Source organism: Oryctolagus cuniculus, chromosome 7, assembly GCF_051225735.1.
Source record: "Oryctolagus cuniculus isolate XC-2025 breed Fujian yellow rabbit chromosome 7, ASM5122573v1, whole genome shotgun sequence".
NCBI lineage: Eukaryota > Metazoa > Chordata > Mammalia > Lagomorpha > Leporidae > Oryctolagus > Oryctolagus cuniculus.
Window position 1 is genome coordinate 70283889 of NC_142873.1, and position 25145 is coordinate 70309033.

At 37.3% G+C, this 25145-nt stretch overlaps 1 protein-coding gene across 5 annotated transcripts; it reads right to left on the minus strand.

Annotated features, from left to right (window-relative positions):
- Window positions 1-2585: 2585 nt before the first annotated feature.
- Window positions 2586-24685, minus strand: VCAM1 (vascular cell adhesion molecule 1). 5 transcript variants are annotated; one of them, XM_008263958.5, is made up of 10 exons: window positions 24219-24685; window positions 23336-23611; window positions 19026-19346; window positions 18019-18285; window positions 13219-13494; window positions 11049-11369; window positions 9927-10193; window positions 7666-7932; window positions 6403-6669; window positions 2586-4215 (listed from the first exon to the last, which is right to left on the minus strand). In XM_008263958.5, exons 1-10 carry the CDS (start codon window positions 24280-24282, stop codon window positions 4055-4057), a joined length of 2487 nt encoding a protein of 828 aa, XP_008262180.3. In that variant the 5' UTR covers window positions 24283-24685; the 3' UTR covers window positions 2586-4054.
- Window positions 24686-25145: the final 460 nt, after the last annotated feature.

Sequence of the window (25145 nt, forward strand, 5' to 3'; positions counted from 1 at the left end):
CAATTTGTAGAATGCCAGTAATCGTGCAAAAAAGGTACTTCAGAATGTTCATGTAAACATGGAATAAAAACATAAGTTTATTTTGGTGCAGACTTTTTTAAAATCCATGAAATAGACTTCCACAATATCTATTTTCCATGAGCTTTTAAAATAAATGTCACAAGAAATTTCCCAGAAATAAACTGAGAAGAGGACTAAGAAATTTCTGGAATGAAGAAAATAATGAAAAGCTTCTGTAAGACATCAAAGATAATGTAGCCATATTATGAACTACACATTGTTCATGGATTGGAGACTCTGTATTTTTAAAATGTCAATTCTCTCCAAAGTGTCCTGTAAATTCAAATCTTAACAATGTTTTCTGTGTAACTTAACCAAATAACTTTTGGAAAATGTATTCAAGTACAAAAACGGCAATGACCACAGCACTTTTGTAGAAAAAGATTTAGTTAGAGGCACTTCTTTTATTAGTTATTAATTCATACAGATAGCTTTGGCACAAGAATAGACAAATATCTTCGAAAAAGTATAGAAAGCCCAGAAACAGATACACAAGGAAATCTAAATGCATGATAAAGTGGCGTTGTGGAGTCATGGGTAGAAATCACTGGCTTTTTAACAAGTGGTTTGGGATACTTGTTCTCTCTATCTCTATCACAGATTTAAAAAAAAAAAAACTATTCTAAGTGAGAAACAGACAAGCAAATAAAAAATATTTTTGGAGAGGCATGATTGAAATGATAACTCAGAGTATAAAAGTATTTCTTAGTTATGATACAAAACACAAGCCAAAATGGACAGGCTAATAAATTTGAATTTGCTAAAAATTGAATTACAGTAATCAAAATATACTGAAAAAGGAAAAGATAGGTCATGGTAGGGTAGTGGAGTACATAAGGCACAAACTACATAATGATGTTTGTAAAACTGAAATCCAGCAAAGGAATAGTATCCATCATTATCTTCTAAGAATCAGAATCTAAGATGGCGTCATGGTGCAGCAGGTTAAACTGCTGCCTTACACACTGGCATCCCATATGGGCCTTGGTCCAAGTCCTAGCTGCTCACTTCAATCCAGCTCCCTGCATTGTGCCTGGGAAAGAAGCAACATATGATCCAAGCCTTCCCACCCACATGGAAGACCCGGATAGAGTTGCTGGATCCTGCCTTCAGCCTGGCCCTTCCCTGGCCATTGCAACCTTTTGGGAAGTATACCAGAAGATGAAAAAGATCGTTCTCTCTGTCTCTCCCTCTACTTCTCTGTAAGTCTCTCTTTCAAATAAATAAAGTAAATCTTTAAAAAAAATCAGTAAGGAAAAGATGTCCAGCTTCTAGAAATCCGGTAAAAGAAATGTACAGGTGTTTCAGAGCAATCTCAAATGATCCTAAACAGAAAACATCCTTAAGTATATGAAAATATGTTCACTCTCTCTCTCTCTCTTTTTTTTTTTTTTTTTTTTTTGACAGGCAGAGTGGACAGTGAGAGAGAGAGAGACAGAGAGAAAGGTCTTCCTTTGCCGTTGGTTCACCCCTCAATGGCCGCTGCGGCCAGCACTCTGCAGCTGGCGCACCACGCTGATCCGATGGCAGGAGCCAAGTACTTCTCCTGGTCTCCCATGGGGTGCAGGACCCAAGCACTTGGGCCATCCTCCACTGCACTCCCAGGCCACAGCAAAGAGCTGGCCTGGAAGAGGAGCAACCGGGACAGAACCGGCGCCACAACAGGGACTTGAACCTGGGGTGCCAGCGCCACAGGAGGAAGATTAGCCTATTGAGCTGCAGCGCCAGCCTTTTTATTTTTATTTTTTTTGTTTTAAAAATTTTTATTTATTTATTTGACAGGTATAGTTATAGACAGTGAGAGAGAGAGAGACAGAGAAAGGTTTTCCTTCCATTGGTTCACCCCCAAATGGCTGCAACAGCCGGAGCTGCGCCGATCCGAAGCCAGGAGCCAGGTGCTTCCTCCTGGTCTCCCACGTGGGTGCAGGGCCCAAGCACTTGGGCCATCCTCCACTGCACTCCCGGGCCACAGCAGAGAGCTGGGCTGGAAGAGGAGCAGCCAGGACTAGAACCGGCACCCACATGGGATTCCGACGCTGCAGGCGGATAATTAACCTACTATGCCACAGCGCCGGCCTCTCAGTCTCTTAATAATCAGGGAAATGCAGTTTTAAAACATTAAGAACTTATCTTACAAATATAAGGGAGGAAAATCTTTGAAAAAGTCAGATATCACCACATTTGTCAGTTGTTCAGTACTGAAAACTCTGATGCGCTGCTGATGAAAATATAAACTATTTTAATCACTTTGGCTTTCCCTATAAACTTCAGTATGTATGTATACAACAATCCATCAAATTCATTAGTAGTATTGATTCTGCAGGAATTGCACTTTAGGTAAATTCTTGTACATGTTAGCCAAGAACATGTACAACAATTATAAAAACTTTCTTCATAATAGAAAAATAAACTGGAAAAAATTCACATGTGCATCAAGAGTTGAAGGATGAAATTGTGGCAAAAATCTTATAGTGGAATACTATACAGCAATAAAATGAATGACATATAACTACTCACATCATGGATGAATTATGTAAGAATGTAATTTAATTGACAGAACAAAGTCACAAAGCAAATAAGTAATTTGAATATATAAAAATCAAAAGATGAAATAATGTATTACTTAGGAATATATACATAAGTGTACTGTTAAAACTTTGTGCAAATTGAATTAAAAATAAGTTTATTTTGGTCCAAAGATTATTTGAAACTCATGCATGGTTTTTTCATAATATCCATCTCCGTGAACTTTTTAAGACTCCTGTATACAGTTGTAAAACCTCCAAAGAAATTAAGGGAACAGTCAATATATATCATTTAAGATACTTAGTGCTTGTTGCTCACTGAGAAGAAAGAGTTGCTATCAGTACACGGCATATAAGAGGCTCTGAAAAATAGTAATGTTCTCTCTCTCAGACTTGGTGGAACACACAGGTGTTCATTTGTTCCCCATTAACATGTACATGTTTATCTACATACATTCTGTTTGTGTACACCTTATTTTTTTTATTGAACAATTACAGATTCCAAGTATTTCAATAGGTTTGGATGGCATCAAGAAATATGAATTTACTCAAGTTCCCTCAGTGATAAGTAGTAGTCCAGGGGCCAAATTTTGAGAATCTGTATTATTTCCAGAGTTTGAACTTCTCACTCTTATAACTTGGCATTTCAGAAAGAGCTGCAATATTACTAAAGGAGGAAGCTTACAATGAACAAACACACAACATTTCCAATTCCAGAAACTATTGCTTTACTATACAAAAAACTAAACCTTTACAAAAACAATCAAAAGAAATTCCACCTTTAGAGCACATTGGTAAAGTTACACAAGCATCTGAATAAGAAACAAAATTATAAAACTTCTCCGTACCATGCCAGTACCATACAGAAAAACCCAGTCAACCATTATAACATAGGTTGAGGTATTTAGTACCTGAAAGTCAATCCACTGTTCTCTTTGTTAATCATTTGCCTATAAAAAATATAAAACCCTAGCATCTTTATAAGACATAAAATTATTGTCAATAAACATCATAGGAATAAAATTTTGTTAAAGGAAATAAAATATGAAAAGATGACTTCGGTAAGCTGCCAGTTGATGTTAACATTAAATTTTCCCAAGATGCATTAACTTATTACAGTTTAAGCAATACTATTTAATTATTTTAACAATCTGAATATTGAGTGTTGCTATTCCAAGCAAACTTAAACAATTATGGATTAATTGTATTTTACATATATACAGATAATGCTATTTTATATACACATCAGGGAACTTCTCCAGTCCTCTCATCTTAATGGCAGTAACAATTTTTCATGCAGAAAGTTTTCCTTTGGCTTCTTGGTCACAGCAAGGGACATAGGCAGCCATTTCTTTCCACATTGAATACATTCATGGAAGTTTATACTCTCAGCTCATTTTTCTTGCGGAATGATGAGCCATATTCAGGATTGATAAATAGTATCTCTTGATGAACATTTCAAACATTAGCTACACTTTTGATTTCTGTGCTTCTACCAGACTGTATGATCCTTTCATGTTGGCTTTTCTTGCAAAGTAAATGATCATTCCGATGGCAGGTATTATTAAGGAGGATGCACAATAGAGCACGAGAAGTTCAGGAGAAAAATAGTCCTTGCTATTTTCTCTTCCTGGAAAATAACAGAATAGATGCTATTAATGTCTAGTACAAAAAGAAATCATTTAATAATGGTAGCATGTTTTATTGTAACAGTACAACTAGTTCTCCAAAGAGAAGCAAAACAAAGCAGCTATAAGGACCAATAGGACCCCAAATGCATATTTTTCTGAATTACTCAAAGCATTAGCTGCTGGTTGCTATGGTCTTGATGGATCTAAAGATGACAGTTGTGGACTTCTACGAACTTGATTCTAATATATTCAGGTTCACTTGCAGAGAGGAACGGAAGGTGCAACCTTTAGAGCTAATTTACAAGAGCAGGAGTTGAACAGAGGTGCTTTCATTGGGAAACAGAAAAATCTACTAAAGAACCGAGGCTCTGATCACCATGAATTGAAGTGACTAATAATTTCTCTAAAGCAATCCTTATAACATGTGGTTTGTCAACATTATAGGTAAACACTATAAATAATATAGTAACAGAAAGAATTCTTGCTGATGACTTTTTCAGAGCTTTACAGAAAACCTTGTTTTTTATGTCTGAAGTGGGCCATTTTATCAGGTTACTCCTCTTCTGCTTTCATATAATCTCATGATAAACTAAGTTTCATTGGATAGTATACATCATGTTTCAACTTAAACGTTACTTGCTCAGAGATGCATCCTACAAACCACATCTCCCCAGTCCAGACAAAGAATCCAAACACACTCTCAAAACCTATTACTACCTTTTCCCTTCATAGCTCTTAGCACTTCCTGTCCTTATAATTATTAAATCATGTTTCCTCCTCTAGATTATAAACTAGAAAAAGACATGTGTGTCTACGTTTTCATTGATCTACCACTGAACACCCAGTTCCTGACACGCGGCTGGCATAGCTGACAACTCACTAACAGGTTTTTTTTCTTGCTACATCCTATCATTTTGTGATTTAGTTTAAAATGGAGTTCAGAAAGTACCAATAAACATAAACTTTCAAGTTAGTTTCTATTTAATCTAAAACATAATCAGGCAGCTTCAATGCTGTTTAACACTTGAACCCTACAAGAACACTGAAGAATACAGCTTAGAATTTTTTGAAAACTTGCTTCTCTTTCTCTTTTGTTTTCACAGCATTGTATGACCTCACAAATGTGAAGTTTTATGAAGTGGCATATTTGTTGCCTCAGTTCTAGCAGGAATAAATCATTTGAGTTTGGTTATTATTACATTCCTTCTGGAGTTTTCTAATCACTAAAGGTCTACCAGGTAGAAAGGAATCACTAACATCAGATGATGTGAAGTAAATTTATTCAAAGTTGTTAAAGGAAAAGCAGTTACCCTAAACATTACTGTCTCATTTTGTACTTTCCATTGGTAGAGTTCAGCTAGCCAAAGTATAAAGGTAGTATTTTAATGAGATATCCATCACCATAATTGTGGTTAATTTTCAATATTGATGACATGACATGGTGGGTAATAGTATTTCAATTCCCATGGTTTTATTATATATATATATATATATACACACACATATACATGTTTATATATATACATGTACATGTATATATATATACACACATATACATATACATATATATACATATAGACTTATATATATACATATACATATATATACTTTTTTTGTCTTTCATTTTCTGCCTTAGACATCTTCAGAAAAACACAAATTTTCTGTTGAGTCAGTTGCCAGGGCAACCTTCAAATATAATTTGCTACTAGTTGTATAAACACAGCAAATACTAGATTCTTAACCATTTCTATCAATGTAATATACTTAAATGAAAACAAAACAGAATGAGTAATAAGCCCAGCCATATACAAAGGAAAATTATCTAAAATACTCAGAAAAATGTCAGGTTTTTTTTTTTAATCTCTATTCATATCTAGCTATTTTCAACCATACTCAGTTTAGGGGCATGAATGTGTAGCTCAGTGCCTAATAGTCTGTGGTTATTCATGTAAATATGAGCAAACAGTGGCAAATGTGTGAGAATTAATATAATAAAGCAATTAGAAAAACAGCTATGTATGGGAAAAAGTTAAAAAGTGGAGAATAAGTTTTGATGTGAGAACAATTAGTTATAAACAGCATTACAGAAATGTTAGCAGTCTGATTTCTTGGGGGTAGGCCCAATTAAAGGTGGCTTGGTGGAATCATGGATCAAAGAAAATAGGAATGAAGGAATTTCAACCTACTCATAACTGAGATCTCAATCCGTCCAGAATCATCCCCAACCTCATTGGAAGCTCTGATTACATATACCCCTGTATCACTTTGAGTGACATGGTATAAGGTAAATGTTCCATTCTTTGAACACATAGTAATTTCATTGGCAAGATCAACTCTTTTCAGGATAATCACTGCAGGCGGATGACTAAAAGTTTTACATGTAATTGTGATATTTTCCCCTTCTTTAACATTGCTAGATGGATGTATTGATATTGTCGTGTTTCGAGGAGGTACTGTGAAGACAGAAAACATATGGTAATATAAGCCAAAAAAAAAAAAAAAAACAGAAAAGAAAAGAAATCATATCGTAAGGCTTGCAATCTTGAGAAATTTGGCCAAAGGACTAAAATTTTTATCTGATTTAGGTTCAAATTTTCTCTACACTGATAAGTGGTTGGTAACTCTGGTAACCAAGTGCCAGACGTATTAAGCGTTGGCATTTGTTTGCAGTCCTGTTCACACCACTGCCAAAGCCAAGTATAGCTTCTAATTCACAATAGGAACTCATTATTATGCAAAGAGTATGAGACTGATTTGTCAAGGCTAATATATTCTGCTTCCACCAATAAGATCAACAGATCCTACCTACTGTGCATTTACAAGAGGGGTTAGAAGATTAGCTTTCTCCCATGAAACCATTCCCTCTTCCTCTCTCTCTCCATCAGAAAAGAGTAGGAAGGTAAGGGACTTGGATTTTTACAAAGGCTTTTCTGTAGTTTAAATGGCTTTTTTTTATGTCAATCAGGATCAAGATTGCTAATCCCAATTATTATCCTGAAAAGAGTCAATCTAGAAACTAGCCATTTACTCTATGTTCAGTAAACAGTGGTCCCTTCTGGTAGGAAGGAAGATAGCCTGAATAGAACCCATCTTTTCAATGTGCTAATGCTACTTCTTTAGTTCCCTTGTAACCCTCAAGGAATGGTTTTGAAAACATGGTTAAATACTTAGCACATGCAAGACCTAGGAGACCAATGATGAATTGTCAACCTTGAAAAAAAGCAAATGGAAATTCCACATTCACTCATGATTAATGTTAACTTCCTGGCTAAACTCTATAGGTTAGAGCATCTGTGCTTGATTATTTTCAGAAACATTAAGAAGTAACCCCAATCAATGAGGAATTCAGTTCTATTTTGTCAACTCATCCATCTAATACTAGAACTTCTTTATAATCCTTGACACCTCTGAACTATTACAAAAATGAAAAGACAGAAACAAAAACTAACCTTTAACATCAAGTGTTATACTTCTTAATTGTGAGCCAACCTCATTTTTAGATTCACATTCATACACTCCTGCATCCTCCAGCTGGGCCTTACGAATGGTATATGCACCATCTATAGACTTTAGCACTGTGTCTCCTGTCTCCGCTTTTTTCTTCAGAATTATCCAAGTTTCAGGAACATTCCCACAAGTACAGGAAATAATGACAGTGTCTCCTTCTTTGACACTCTTAGAAGGAAAAGCCGTCAGTTGTATATCTTTTGGAGCAACTATAAAGAGAATTTAAAAGGCACTGCTGATTGAGTGAAATATAAACCAATTCCATATTAATTTAGTGACATCAACAATAGCTTCTACAGAAGTACTCATGCTTGCATTAAATGTTAAGAAGAGTAAGTAAAGAAGTCAAGCATTTGGGGCCAGCATTGTGGCACAGCAGGCTAAGCTACCGTCTGCAATGCCAGCATCCCTTGTGGGTTCTGGTTCAAGTCCCAGTTGCTCTATTTCCAATCCAGCTCCCTGCTAATGTGCCTAGGAAAGCAGCAGAGGATGGCCCAGGTCCTTGGGCCCCTACATCCATGTGGGAGAACTGGATGAGGCTCCTGGCTCCTGGCTTCAGCCTGGCCCAGCCCTGGCTATTGTGGCCATTTCAGGAGTGAACCAGCATATAGAAGATTTCTCTAGCTCTTTCTGTCTCTCCCACTCTCTCTGTAACTCTGCCTTTCAAATAAATAAAATGAATCTTAAAACAAAATGAGAATCTCAAAATTTGTTATAACAATTCAAGAAAACAAGTATCTAAAAACAAGCATTTACTGAATTATTATAATTGATGATGTTTTAAACAACAGAAGACATGTCTTATGCTTCATTTTTAGAATATAATTCTTTATCCAGCTTAACACAAAGATCACATATTTAATAAATAGTTATAGAATTCAAATACTGTTATGAAAGAGGAAATTAATTTCTTCACACTATTTTGCAGAATTTTCTTAAAGTACAAAGTCCTTTACAGGATTCTGAAGTTTCTATGTTTTTTAAAAAATATGCTTTATTTGAGAGGCTGAGAGGCAGCCACAGTAAGAAAAAGCTCCAATGCCCTGCTGCATTTCCCAGATGCCCACAATGAAAATGGCTGGGGCTGGGAAGAGATAGGAGTTGAGAATACCATCCAGGTAGCCTGCATGGGTGGCAGGAACCTAACTGTTTGAGCTATCACTGCTGTCTCCCAGAGTCTGCAAGAGCACGAATCTAGAACTAGGTATCAAATTCAGGCACTGTGAAATGGGATGCGAGAATCTTAACTGGTGTTTTAACTACTAAGTTAAATGTCCTAGCTCAAATATTTTATGCCTTGATCAAGACCATAGTGCTAGGATACATATCATTCTTAAAGATTTTAATAATATTGTGAGTGACCCTCCCAAGTTTCTTCCTTTAAGATATACATCTCAACAAGATGAGGTAACGGGAAAGCCAGTAATACCTTACTGGGAATACTACTAAGAGATAAGAGAGAAAAATGACCACTTCGGTGAAGAAAAGAATCCAGATACCCAAAGGGAAGGTGCAGGGGTAAGTCCGAATTGATCATGTCATCATTTTGTTTGTAATTGCCTATGATTTCATTGTGCGTAGTAGGAAATGCTTGGTTCTCAGTCCTGGGTCTCCATTTTGGAGAAGGCAGTATTATAGCTGACAACTTTAATCCACTCTAGTGGTTCTGTGCCATCTGGCTGGTGAAGCAGAAGACATAGTCACTGCTGCTCTTAATTTCAAAATTTATCAAAGATTTGAGTGCCTTCTTAGGCTTCTAAGCAAATACTAGGAGATACCTTGAAAGATTGCCACAAAGGGTCCAACTTGGTCATATATGTCAGCTTTGGTTCTACATAATTTCCAAATACATATATACCCCTTCCTAGCCTTATTTCAACCTCATAATCATTACTTCACACATGTTACTAGAACTTCTGGCGGAGTTCCCATTTCACTCAAGGTTAACAACATTTCAGGATAAGCGACTTAGAATGGTTCATGATAAGGTATCATGCCAGGAGCTTTCCATGCATGGGAAGCACCATGAACTCTTCAGAAACTCTTAACATAGTATTTTAGTAAAACTTTTGTTTTCAAACAGAACTTTATTCCTAACTGATAACACAACCGGGGCTGGTGCTGTGGCGCAGTGGATTAAGACCAACTGATAACACACCTCCCAAATATACTAGCAATAGCTCATTCACCACACTTTTCTCACCTTGGATAACTAATTCAACTTCTTTTCTGCTCTTTCCAGCCAGGTTAATCCCTTCACACACGTAAATACCAGAATCTTCCAGTTTTGTAGAAATTAAGGCTAAAGTTGTATTTTCTGAAAGAGGCTGTAGGTCCCCATTTTTCAGTTGTCTGCTCCACAGGATTTTTGGAGCTGGAAGGCCATAACTAGAGCACGTCATATTCACAGAACGGCCTTCCTCCACGATGGACGAGGGACTGACCCAGACAGCTATATCCCTGGGGGCAACTGAAAAGTAAAAGCACTTGTTAGTTTCCTCCCTTTATCCCTTGAGTTCCAATGAGATTTACAACTGCTTATAAACGTTGATAATTTTTACCACAGGAGATATCTCTTCCCACTCGATTCAGGAGTTAAGAATGATAGAATAGAATATGGACACACTGTGCCAGAGGAGTTTCCTAATGAAAGCATATTCTATAAGAATTTTCTTACTATTAAAGAACGGATGGTTAAGGATGATGTATACTGCCACTTATGGTAAATTAAACATGACTATAAGTCATTTGAATTTCCTCTTGTAGAGGTACGGGCTATTTTTCTACTGCTTAAATCTGGGATGACCTCGTGACTCACTTTGGCTGACAGGAAGTGGAAGAAACACTGCCGTACTCCCAAACTCAGGCTATAGCAGGCTGCCTTCATTATCATCTTCTTGAAACGCTGTGCTCTGGAGAAGCAGCGTAGGCCACCTTCCTTGAGGATGACACACGTGAAGAAAGGGAGCCCTAGACATCTCAGAGGAAGGTCCCAGACACATGCATGAAGCTGTGCGAGGCCAGCCAGCCCTGCTTGCCTGACTGAAAAAAAACCCATGCGTGAGCCCAGCTGATACCAATAGGAGCAGAATAACTGCCCAGTTCTTCCCTCCTCAAATGGCCAACCCATAAAATCTTGAGAAAATATATGGCAATTATTTTAAGTTTTGAGTGAAAATTTGCTGTGATCATCATTTTGAAATTTCTTTTCAGTTAGTTTATTTCCACACCAGTTTTAACTATTAACCTTATGTTAACTATTGCCTAGCCAACATGACAAACAAATCTATAGTATAAAATGTGGATACATCACATATGTACTTACCATTGACAAAAAGTGGTTGTGTACTCTGCCTTTGTTTGGGTTCAAATTCCATTTCATCAATATGTAACTTGGCCTGACAAACAAGAACTTTGCCAGTGTCTTCCATGGTGGGGATGAAGGTCATTTCTAAACTTTTGGTCTCTAGGGATTTCTTATCCTCTTCCTCCAAAAATTCTTTATTCTTCATCATGGTCTCTCCCTTAAGTAATTCAATCTCCAACCGGTCAAAAGGGTACACATTAGGAACTTTGCAGCTGACAGTGACAGGGCGCCCATTCACTGGTGGACCGCTCAGCTCAATTTCTGGATCTCTAGGGAATGCTGCAAATATCAAGCAAAAGCAATATTTACATGTGGCATTCAAGGACAAATTGAGCTGAGCTCTACTTGCTGCAAAGGTCTCAAAATGACAGCTTTATCTCACCTGGGATAGAACAATCATTAATCATTGATTTATAAATAATCATATTAAGTATAAATATGTGCTGATTACATTACATGCAAATATAAACAGCAAATGTGGAGACAAAATGCTTAGTACATCAAGTTATCAGTAATGAACATTTTTATTTATCTTTCCTCTTCCTAATGATGCAATCCGGCTGAGCACATGGCCTGATTCCTAAGAATACATCAGTTTCTACCAGCTTATTTTCTTAACTGCACATTCCAAATGTTTTAAATATGTGCTGTGATGCAGTCCCTTAATATTCATTGTCTCAGTCTTCAAAGCAGCCTGATAAAATGGTTATTATTCAACTTATTTTACAGCTAGAAAAGCAGAAACTTACAGGGGTAAGAGCCTTTCATTATGCATCATATGTAGTACATCACCAGGCTGAGCTCCGAATCCATGCTTCTCTGGCCCCAGAGCCCATTTTTGGGTTCACTGAACTGTGCTGCCTCACAGTATCAAGTAAGACCCATAGGGAAGCTCTCAATTTAGACATTTAATTTTTCTGATGACCGAATTTGGGCAGCAAGTTTTAAATATTCTCAGAAAATACTTGTAACTTAAAAAAAAAGAACTCTTTTACTCATTTATTCAGAATATAATCTAAGGGACTTAGAGTCTAATGAATGACATTTATCTTATCCAGATCAATAAAAAAATGAGACCCAAATAGTCATTAAAGGGCGAGCATAATGTTAGAAATTGGTTTTCTTTAAGGGAAATGTTGTTAAAGGGGCATATTCTCAATGATTTCCATATTGCAGTAAGACTTCACTGCTGGTTCTCATTTCTGCTGGGAATGTGCCTACATCAGCAGATCCTGGACTCCGGGTAATACGGTAACACAATAAAATTTACCCTCACTTGAGAGATCCAAATCCCTTTATAGACATGCTCTAACTCATTCTGAACAAAATCCAGGGGGAGGGGGTAACCCAAGTCAGGCAAGGCTCTGGTTCAACATGTCTACAGTGCATTCCTTTTAGTCCTGCTGAATTAAACAGGGCAGAATGAACTCTCTAAAAGAAGCAAGCCTGTGGTCACTTCACATATTCTGTCTCTCGTTCATTATAGACAGGAATGCTGTCAATATCAATTCACAGAGATTTGAGCTTATAGAGGATTTTTATGAAGGGGACAATTTAGTGTATGCATTCAGTGCCGAGCAATTCAAACCTGCTGCTGCTTCCAGATCCTGCTTCCCACCTGAGCTGCTAGATCTGTGCACCTCCATCTCAGATTGAACTCCCTACCTTCATTGTTGGCTTCTCCTGCATTCCACTGCCTGATTATTTTCCATCCTGCACACCAGCTTTCCAAATGTGCCTTTAAATTGTAGGCTCTGGGCTCAGCCACAATGTGAGTAGTTGAGCAGCCGTCATACCCACCCAGTTATGTGAACATGTACTGGTCCTCACCCTTGCTCTCACCTCACACCTCATATGCTCCATGTACTTATGAAAGGGATGAGGAGGAGGTGTGTCTTTGAATGCACCAAGACCCAAATTAAAGGTTGTGTGCATATGCAATATATACTTCAGATTTAGATCACTTACAGTGCATCAAACCATTTTGGTTCAGAGATTTAGGAACCATTCACAATGCTAAATTTCCTTCCTAAACAAATGGATCTCATTTCTTATCACAAACAGTATCTTTCTTCCTGTAGAACTGGAAAAAATAGATAAACAGAAAACAACTCTGAAAATCACTTACAGTAGAGCTCCACCTGAATTCCCTTTTCCAGTTTCTTATGTCCACAGGTCACGGTACATAGGTAAGAATGTTCGTTCTCAAAACTCACAGGACTCAATGTTAGCAAAGACTTGGTCCCTTCACTTGTCACCTGCCCATTCAGAGGGCTATCTATCTGGGTTCTCCAAGAGAAAGATGGGGTCTCACAGCCCCTGACACTACATGTCAATACAACTGGGTCCCCAATCTGAGCAGCAATCCTGGGTCCAGGGGAGATCTCAACGGTAAATGGTTTCTCTGGAAAAGAAAATAATGAAAAGGTAAGATTCTCTTCTCTTTCATCACATTCCTATGATTTCATTTTTCTTGATTTCCTTTCAGCTAACATCTGTGCCAAGAAGCAATTACTTCTTTCCACTTGGGACCATAAAACATGAGACTGCATATTTTTTTAATTGTCAGCCAGAGAGACAGAGAAATCGTCCATCCGCTGGCTCCCTCCCAATGCCCTCAGCAGCTGGGGCTGGGTGAGGGCCAAAGCCAGGAGTCAAGAGCTCAATCCAGATCTCCCATGTGAGTGTCATTGACCCAACTACCTGAGTCATCACTTTTATCTCCCAGCGTCTGCTTTGCGGGAAGCTACAATCAGGAGGCACAATCTCCAAATTCAGGCACTACCATGTGGGACATGGGCACCCTAACTGGTATCTTAACCACTGGACCAAACACAGAGATCACATTTTTCAAGAATTAATCCATGATAGTCTATTGGATCTGACTATCAGAACAAATGTAGGTAAAAATCTGTCAAGAGACAGGTTGGCCTCTTTTCAAAAATCCAGTCTGTGACCCAATGTAGTGTATCAAATAACTGTTATAGTGGACAGTAACTCAAATAATTTAAGTGATTCATTTGTTTCAAGCATTATCTTTAACTGCTTTACATTTATTATCTCATTTAATTCTTATAATTCCTTGAACCATACTATTATTTCTTCTCTCCTCTTTCTACTTCTTCTTCTACTTTTCCCTCTATCTTTATCTCCTCTCCTTTCTTCTTGAGGAAATTTAGGCTCATAAATGCCAAATAACTACCCACTTGCACAGCAAGGACTTGATGTCAGGTGGGTCTGATTCACAAACCCAGCTTTCCAGTTGCAGAATAAGCAAATCAAGTCATCCTCATGTGGATACAAAATGAAATCTTAAAAAGGTGTTGGGAAAGCTACAAAGATATCTTCTGACAAGATATGATGTCCATAATGTTGCAGTGCTTAGAGCTTATGTTGCCACATCAAGTTATGTTGAAAGCAAAGAAAAAAACCTAAGCCTTAGAGTGATACACACACCACCTCCAAATTTTATTTTGATGCAATATACAAACACTTCACAATTACTTCAGGGGTTAAAAGCTGAATTGTGAAGGCAAATTCCTGAGCCTCAAATATCCAGGAAAGCTCTTTGGCTGCCAGTGCTATCCTTGCTGGGCACATAGGCTTCTTTCAGATGACAGCCATTTAGAGAGAAAGGGAATCCCAAGTATTGTCTCTGTTCCCCTCAAGAAACTCGGAGTGGTTGAGAAACTCTGAAAGTGACTGTTGAGACCCCACAGAAAACCACTAAAATCTTCCTTATAAATAGTAGGTTAGAGATAGAAGAAAGAAATCTCAATAATATATAGGTAATCCAAATGCACCACATTTTGCAGAGTTCTCCTCTGTGCCAGGAGAAGTTATTTTTCTCAGGTTGGTTTGTCTAATTGTGACCTGTTGGTATTTTCCAAATAAGGGTGTTTTTAAATTATGCAATAAACTGACATGCTGCTAGATTTTGAAGAAGAGATAATTCAGAACAGAAAGTTTCTGAATTTCTTTTATGCCAGTTTAAGAATTGGGAACTTTAAAAAGAGACACATTTTCTGCCTGTGATCAATTCCCAGATTGTTCTTTACAGTGGTTACACTATTTTTATATGAACTTGTAGTTCCATGGGCAGGAACTCACAAATAGTTGAAAGGTACTGTCAAAGTTCAACTGTATCTTCAGTATTTAAGGTCACATGTGCCCATGTGATGCGAAACAACCTTCTCCAACCCAGAACAGATTTGTTTTACATATGAAATAGGATACAGCTTATCATGGGGTAGAATTATTCCAGGATGGATGATAAGCTTTACACACTTCTGTTAATGTAACATCTTCCCTTAGCTCTTGAGAACACTAACAGAACACTCAACTAAGTTAAGTACTGATGATAAGCTCATACTTTTTTTGATTACCCATGTTCAAATCGCATGCCTTTCTATTTTTGAAATTTGTGTCATTCATGCTTAGAATTTATTCACAGTGAGGGCATTATGATATAGCAGGCTAAGATGCTGCCTGTCATACCAGCATTCCATATTGGAGAGCCAGATTGAGTGCTGGCTGCTCCACTTTGATCCTACTCCCTACTAATGCACCTGAGAAAGCAGAAACAGAAGATCCAAGTGTTTGGGCCCTGGACACCCATGTGAGAGACCTGGATGGAATTTTGGGCTCCTGGCTTCAGCCAGAATGTAGCCATTTGGGAAGTGAATCAGTAAATGGGAGATCTTTCTATCTCTATCTCTATCTCTATCTCTATCTCTATCTCTATCTCTGTTTCTCTCTCTATCCCTTTCTATCTCTCTCTTTCTATCTCCTCTCTCTCTATCTCCTCTATCTCTATCTCCATCTCTCACCCTGACTTTCAAATAAATAAATAAGTCAGTCATTTTTAAAAATAATTTGTTCATTCATTCAATAAGCATTTGCCAAATACTTCCTAGATGGCAGAAAATGTGCTGTGTAGCCAAACACTAAAAGACACACAGAGTGAGAGAGAGAAAGAAAGTTTCTGCCTCTAAGGAACCTTATAGTCTGATGAAAAGGTACATTTCAATAGATAAAATATTTTGGTTCTTGCTAGAATATATTGAAACTCTAATTATGTGCCTGTCCCTTCTGGCCAATTTGTCAGCTTCCCCAGAGCAATGACAGTATCTTTTTCATGCCTTTTCCCCTAGCACCAGGAACAATTTTTGTATTCTCAGACAAGAGCTCTTAGTTAATGTGTTGAATTGAACATAAGAGCATATGTGACTATAAGAAGTAGTGAGTGAATGCAAAGGGAGAAAGAAGTAGCTTTGCCTGACACATTCTGGAATTGGGACACTAACTCGAGCTTTGTCTTGAAGGAAGGCTAAGACTTTGCCAGGTGAATGATAAGGAAAAGCCATTCCAGACAGATGGAACAGCATGAACAGAGGTACAAAGGCATCAACAAAGCTGCAAACATAGTTTCTGACCAGACTGAGAAGAGTTATCTGGGACTATTTCACAAATGTTGAACTCATATAAAATGAACATCTTTTTGTGTTTAAAGTAATTAGTTCTGTTAGCAGTATATGGGACTCATTATCTTAGGGACAGAATGTTAGCAGGGAGACCAATGAAAGACAGTGAACTACACAACACAAAGGAGTAGTATTCAGCCTTTAACAATGAAACAGGATATTCTGTCCTTTATGACAGCATGGAAGAACCTACAGGACTTACCTGTGTAATCTCAAAGGGTTGACCTCACACAAGTAGAGTAGAATGGTGGTTACCAGAGGCTGGACTGCGGTGGAGCAAGGGGATTGGAAGACAGGTGTTGACAGGCACGAAGTTATAGTTAGGAGGAATACTTTCTTGAGATTTATTGCTTAGTAGTGTGACTACAGACCATTATAATGCATTGTCTATTTAAAATAGCTAAGAGTACATTTCAAACATCTTGCCTCAAAAAATATTAAGTGTGGTGATGAATATGTTAATTAGCCTAATCATTTAACATTGTACCTCATAAAACATCACATTGTACCTCATAACTGAATTATGATTTGTCCATTGAAATAGTGTTATTTTTAAAAAATAGATCATAAAATTGAAATTTTTAAATAACTGGAAAGAAATGGGGTTTGGGATTAAAACAAGCCTTAGTAAAATCATAGTCAATTCAGATAATGAGCTGTTTGATGTAGACAAATTCTGAACCATGCTGAGATTAAGTTTTTATTAACCTTACAGCTTTATAAAGAAGTGTAATGAGAAAATATATAGAATGCAGAATTTCTGGCAAGTGTGTTAGATATACAATCAATACATGATGCCAGTATTAATCTCTCTGAGATTCAATTCTCTCATCTTTAAAACGGATGCAAAATAGTTACCCTTTAGTTATTTCTTAAAGATTACAAATAACATGTGTAAAGTGTCAGAAACATAGCTGGCATCCTGTGAATGCTGTTATTTAAGGACATTATGCAAGAATGCAAGTGAGAGATGATAAACTAAGGCAGTGGCAAGAGGGTTGAAGAAGAGGTCAGATTCTAGGGAACATTTTAGGATAGAACTATCAGGGGCTGTTAATATGGAGTGGAAACAGAACTTTGGTAGTAACCAGAATATTATAGCCCAATTCTTGGGAGCCAAGAGTGAGAAGATAATAGAATCTGGTGTGGTAACTTGAAAATATAAAGACATTTATCCAAGGAGAAGGAGGAAGAATAAAAGTCAAGGAATGAGGCAGTGAAGAAATGATGCAACTTGGAAAAGAATCAGAAAGCAGAGCCATGGGAAGTTCTGGGAGGAAAGTTTTCAAAGTTGCACGAGTAGGACAAACATATTTGCACTAAAATCTATGGAAATCAGACATATAATCAATGAATTTAAGGAAGCAATTTCAGCATTTGAAGCTGTATCACTATTGCCTAAATACAATGACAGCAACTTGATTCTTTAGTCACAGTCTTCTTACCTTGAACTATTAATTCCACCTCTTTTCTGCTTTTCCCAATCTGATTAACTCCTTCACACACATAAATTCCAGAATCTTCCATCCTCATAGCAATTAATGTGAGAGTTGCATTCCCAGAAAGGCGCTGTAGATTCCCATTATCTTGTTTCTTACTCCAGAAAATCTCTGGAACTGGTAGACCCTCGCTGGAACATGTCATTGTCACAGAGCCACCTTCTTGCAGCCTTGTGGAGGGATTCACAGAGATAACTGTATTCTTGGGTGAAACTGAAAAGGCAGGGCACAATATGAGCAATTGCTGACTATCATCTGAATCCAATAAGAGCAGTGCAGTTCTCTCACAAGCAGTGTTTATGTGCTTGTACAGATTTGACAAGCTTACTCTGCCATATTAGTAGAAAAAGAAGTGCTGAGTCATTAAATGATAGTCAATCTAGTTTCTGGCTAACTTGACTAAGTTACTTTTTAGGTGTTTGGTGTTTTCTAATTCTCATGCATATTCAGAAATTAAGAAGCATCCTCCAAGGCATGCAGTTCAATTCCTCACCTACAGTAAGAGTCTCATCTAAGCAATCCTTCCAAGTATTCCTCCAAGTCAGTTTTAAGGTTTACTGGGAGAACAAGCACATTGCCTGATAAAACACTCATGTGGTTTTCGGATAGCCCTAACTATTAGAAATTTTTCTCCTCTTGGGCTGAAATATTCTTCTTTGTAACTATTTTACAAATTAGTCAAGCCTAGGGTTTTTTTGCAATATGTATTTTCCCTAACTGTTTTGAAGTTTTCTCTTATGCATGGTTTGCAAATATTTTTGCACCAAACTAAGCTTACCTTATAATTCCAGTATTCCACAAACATTTGAATTATCTTCATATTAGTTTTCAATGAACAAAAATGGAGTAAAAACTACAGATGAATTTCTTGCTGACTTAATGCTAAGTTGATTGCCATATACATCCAAGATTGAATTCCCAGTAAAGTTAGACCACATAACACAAGTACTTACTGTAGACCTGTAGTTCTTTGGTGGTCTCTCTTTCTTTGGGTTCAGAATCAATTTCATCGATATGTAATTTAGCTCGGCAAACAATAAGTTTTCCAATATCTTCAATGACTGGAATAAAGGTTACTTCCAAACTCTTGGTTTCCAAGGACTTCCTGTCCATGTCTTCCAGAAAGTCCTGTTTCTTCATGAGGTAGTCACCTTTCAGTAAATCCACTTCTAGCCTATCAAACGGGTATACATCAGGGACCAAACACTTGACTGTGATTGGTTCTCCAACCTCCAAAGGGCCACTCAAATGAATCTCTGGATCCTTGGGGAATGCTGCAAAGGCCAAATTAATACATGAGCTGGTTTTTCATTTGTGTTACATAAGTTCCCCTCCTGTCTAAGCTCAGTACAAAGCAAGTCTAATTTTTTTGTTAATACAGTTTTAATACAGCAGAATTAATTGTTTTGGTAGCATTTCATAATGCTTAGTTGTGTTGAAAAGCAAGAGTCAAAATCAGTCACCTTTTAGAGGGTTCTTTAGTTCTCATCATGTATATGTTAAGGATTGAATGTTATTAGAGCAAAAGAAAAGAGAAAAACAAATGTACATTGAAACTTCCATGTTCCTGTCACTGTGCTATAAATTATGGTTTTATTTTATACTCACAATAATGCTAAGAGAGAGAGAGAGAGAGATCACATTTCCTGAGACTATGAAGTTGCTGGAAGAAAACCTAGGGGAAACACTCTAAGACATTGGTATACAGGATGACTTCTTGAACAAGATCCCCAAACACAGGCAACAAAAGCAAAACTACAGAAATGGGACTACATCAAACTCAGAAGCTTCTGCATACCAAAGGAAATGTTCAATAGAATGAAGAGACATACAACAGAATGGGAAAAAATATTTGCAGACCACCTGACAAAGGATTAATATCCCAAATATATCAGCAACTTAAAAAACAACTCAACAACAAAAAAACAACCATTTCAGTTGAGAATTGGGCAAAGGAATTCAATAGTCAGTTCTCAGAAGAAGAAATAAATGGCCAAAAAAAAAAAGAAAAGAAAAATTCCTCAACATCACTGCTATCAGGAAAATGGAAATCAAAACCACAATGATATACCACCTCACCCCTGTCAGAATGGCTAAATTCCAAAACATAGAGAGTAAAAAGTGCTGGTGAAGATGTTGGTAGGAATGTAAATTAGTGAAGCTGCTGTGGAAATCAGTGTGGAGATTTCTTTAAAAACTAGAAATAGACTTGCCATATGATTCAGCAATTCCACTATTGGGTACATGCCCAAAAGAGTTGGATGCAATGTATCAAAGAGATATTTGCACCACCATGTTTATAGCAGTACTGTTCAGAAGAGCAAAATTTGGAATCAACCAAGGTGTCTATCATCAGATGAATGGACAAAGAAAATGTGGTATTATACACAATGAAATATTATTCAACTATAAAAACAACAAAATTAGCAACAAATGGATGTAATTGGGGGCCATCATGTTGAGGGAAATAAGCTGGACCCAGAAAGACAAATACTGCATATTCTCCCTTAAATGTGGGAGCTAACATTTTTAAAAAAAAAAAAGGAAGGAAGGGAGGGAGGGAGGGAGGGAGGGAGGGAGGAAGGAAGGAAGGAAGGAAGGAAGGAAGGAAGGAAGGAAGGAGAGAGAGAAAGAAAGAAAGAAAAAGAGAGAGAGAGAGAGAGAAAGAAAAGATCTGTGCATATTAGTACTACGGCAAATACCATTTAATAAAACCTTGTTTTATACCAATGTCAAACCAATAGTTAAGAATTTTATACAACAATAGCTTTATGATCTGTGATTAGTTTAAAATTTACTGTATATGGATCAAATGGTCATTTTTCTATTCCATTTTTGTCTATAGTTGTTGACTATATTCCCACTAAACTAGGGTACTTTTGCTTTTTACTAGTTTAATTTCTTATTCAGTAAACTATTAAGCCTTTATACTGTAATGTAACTTTAAAATATATTATCCCAAAAACAAAAAAAAAAAAGAAAGGGAGAAGGAAGAAGTGTGGGAGGAAGATAGAGAAGGAAGGAGGGAACATATCATTATGTTCTTAGAATTATAGTTACAAATCACATTGAATCATTAAAAACTAATTAAAATTAAATTTTAAAAAAAATTTAGACTGGAGTGGGTATTTGGCATTGTGGTCAAGATATTGCTCAGAACACTTGATTTTATAGTGAAGTGCCTGGGTTCAAGTTCCAGTTCCACTTCCCATCTGGCTTCCTGCCAATGTGCACCCTAAGAGAGAGTAGGTGGTTGCTCAATAAATTGGGTTTCTGCCACCTGCATGAGAGATCTGAGTTTCTGGCTCACAGCTTTGGCATGGTCCAACCTTAGCTATTGCAGACATTTGGGGAATGGATCAGCAATGGGGGCTCTCTCTCTCTCTCTCTTTTTTCCTCTTTCAAATAAACAAAGTAGACTTAGTTCATTTGCATTAACTTGTGCATGGTCATACAGCTAGTACATGGTAAACCTAGGATTTAAACTGGGGACTGAGGATTTCTATCATTCTTGATTGCTATTGTAGGTTTATAATACGTTATATCACATTCTTTTATTTTAGCCAAGGCAGATACATTTCCATTTTACAAATAAGGAATTTAAGCTTTAGTCTGTCATTGCAAAGAATGCTTATGGTACAGACATGCTGAGAAATGAAAAGAATGACTTTATATTGTTGGCTTCTGGAAATGGTGCCTATGACAAGAATTCATTTACCATAAAGGTGCATCCATGTAATCTTTAAATTCTGAAAAACAGATTTGCCCCCTGAAGTGCCTAACTCAAAGTCCCAACAAGTACACCACTGAAACTTCTAGTACAAGATAACACAGTATCTGATTGTCTCCTTCGCAATAGTTACTTTTTACGTTACATATGGTCATGACCATAACACATCTGTAGATTTAGGACTCTGTAGTAAAAAGAATACAAAGGCCCCAACTCTAAAGAATACTATAATCAAATGTGGAGCAGAGAAAGAACTGTTAAACATAATGAGAAACAGACATTACTGGTGAAAAAACTCAGGCAAGATAATTAAAGACAGAAGGGGCTTCATTTCTCTTTTTTAAATCTTCAACTATTTGGTACTTGTGGGCAAAAGACAAAGGACTTGGAAAAGCTTTGCTATGTGAAAAACACAGTACTTTTTCATTTCCCCACCGATAATTTCCTTCCCTCATATTCTGTAAGAAATGTGCCTGTAATCTGCACAGTTTGATGTTGGGTAATAGGAGAACTTGCTACTTTTCCCTGTATTTACATAAGAGGACCTTTCAAGGAGCTCAGGAGGCTGCACAGACATAAACTATGCCTGTACAAGCAGCATAATTGAAAGCAGCCATCCAGACAGCTTCTTGGGAAGTTTTAACAACACATGAGGCTTGTTGAAATTTCAATTAAGGTTACTAGGCAAATTTGGGCTGCAGGACAATAGAAGAGAACCGATGTAATTATAAGATAATCAAATGTGGTCTTCATGAAGAAATAATGATAAACAAGTTGAGTACAGTTGAGTTTTTAGGATTCGAGGCCATCAGCACACAAAGGCAAATGATTTTTGTCGGGTTAGTTTTATAGTCCTCTTGCTACCTTGATCTGCTGAATTGAGAATGGAGTGGGATGCATTTTGGCACACTGGGTAACAAGGAGTATTCATTCAGACTTAGGATGCAAACCTAAATTTATGCCAATATCTGTGAAATTGAGCATTAAGATGTTATGACGTCAAAAAAAATCTTAAATGTATTGGCACCTAAGTAAAATGAGGAAAACAGTCACAACTATTTTTTATTATCCAAAGAGAAAAGTTCTGTGTGAAAGCTACCTATAAATTATAAATCTACATATTCTTTAAACTGACTTTAAGCACCAAATTACCTAAGAATAAATGAATGAATACTCTCTAAAGGGTGGAATTCATAAATCATTTAGATCTATGAGCAAGTAGACATGTAAGGCAATAATCAAAAGGAAATTTTTAAAAAGTAAAATAAAAAAATAGAGATTTTAACTTTACATCTAAGAGACTGGAGCCAGGGAGATTGAGTTACCATGGCAGAGGTGCAAATACAAGCCAAGATTCGGCTTCCTGGCCTAGTGCTACCTTCATCTGTCTCTCGGTTCCTTGATGTCATATTTGCCCGAGGCATGAATCTGAACATGAATGTCCTTCTAAAAACTCCTCAAAGAAGACACTTTTTAAAAATGATTTTAAAGCAAAATTGAAGAAAAAGTCAAAGATTCTTCTAAAGCACTCACAGTAGATTTCCACCTGAACTCCTTTTTCCAGTTTCTTGGATTCACAAGTCGCTGTACACAGGTAAGAGTGTTCGTTCTCGAAACTCACAGGATCCATGGTCAATGTGGACGTGGTCCCCTCGCTCCTCACCTTCCCATTCAGTGGGCTGTCTATCTGGGTTCTCCAAGAGAATGTTGGGGATGCACAGCCCATGGTGGTGCAAGTCAATGAGACAGAGTCACCAATTTGAGCAAGAGATCTGGATTCGGGGAAGGTCTCAATTTTAAAAGCTTGAGCTGCGAACACAAAAAAAGGGAGAAAAGCAAACTTACCACTGGTTGTCTCATATGTTCCCTCTTCTCTGTGCTAGTATAATGTCCAAAATGTGATCTGGCTCATCTCTTCTGTAAACTGCTCTGCCCTAACTGCAAGGAGGCCCAAAAGCATTGAAGGTACTACGGAAGAAGGTGTTGAGATCATCCTCGCTTACAAGGTCTCTCAGCTCCAACCTTGAAGCCCATTTATCAAAGCTGGCTTGTTATTTGCTAGCTTTGACCTTGTTATCAAGTACAGGAAACTAGAAACAGACCTCCTAGAAATAGAAACCAAATTACAAATTTGACATTAGGAGAAAGACATAAAAACTAAAGAGAACGCACACAGTAGAGATTGAATTCAATTGACTCATTTGACTAGAAAAAAATATCAAAAATATCAACTTTGCACCTCTAACTACGTCAGGATTTACAGCAAAACTAACAGCACCTTTAAAGTAAGGTTAAATTCATTTTTCCTACTGTTTCAAGTCCTAATGCCTTTCTTCACTACTAGCAAAACTGACTGATGTGAAAACCAGGATTAAAATGGAATATTAGCATTTGAAACAGATCAAGGAGAACTTACAAGCTGCAATCATCATCCAAAGTAGAGTTGAGACTCCAAAGACCAGGACCATCTTCCCAGGCATTTTAAATAGCTGCTGTGATGAGAGTACAACGGTTCCAAAAGCCTTTTCTCTGCCCCACCTGAAAGTGCCTGGGAAGAGTTTTCAGCTTCTAAAGCCAGTGAGGCTGAGTGAGGAGTGAAATAGAAAGTCTGCTCTTTATAAAGGGTCTTGTTGCAAGAGGAGGAGGGAAATCCCTTCAAGGGGAAACCCGGGCCAGAGCCAGGGAAAAAAGTGTTACAGACACTGGGCCAAGTTCCAGCATTAACCCCTTCAGCAGCTCTCAGTACTGAAACTATTCTCTCTGTCCTGGGAAAATAAGACTCTTCCAAGAGTATAAAATGCCGGTTTTCCCCGATTTTCACTTCCAACTTGAGGTCTGTGCTAGAAAGAAGCAAGACAATTCACGCTGCAGAACAGACAAAGCGTTCCGAATTCAATGAGGGGAGGGAGGGAAGGGAGAGGGGAAGGGGGAGAGAAAAGTAAATTATACTCTAGTTTTTCAACTGGATAAATAAGCAGAGTCACGTGAACTGATATTTTCCATCAAGAAAATATATTTGCAATTCAAAATTTAGATCATTCTTCAGATGACTCATTTTTTAAAAAGCAGACAGCATAACATCTTTGTTTACATTTTTTATTCAATATAATTCTTTTTTTAAAATAATTCTTTTGACAACAAAACATCAACTTTCTGAAATGACTCTCTTGAGTAGAAAATAATAATGGACTATTACTGAGTGTTGCTGCCAAACAAGGGGAATAACTTTTCCTTTTCTTTCAGAAGCTCTGACTCTTAAGGTTTAATTGCTGAGTAATTGGAAGTCTTTTGCAGACTTTAATGCAAGTGCAGGGAATCCAGCTGATCAGTTTCTTGTGGTAAA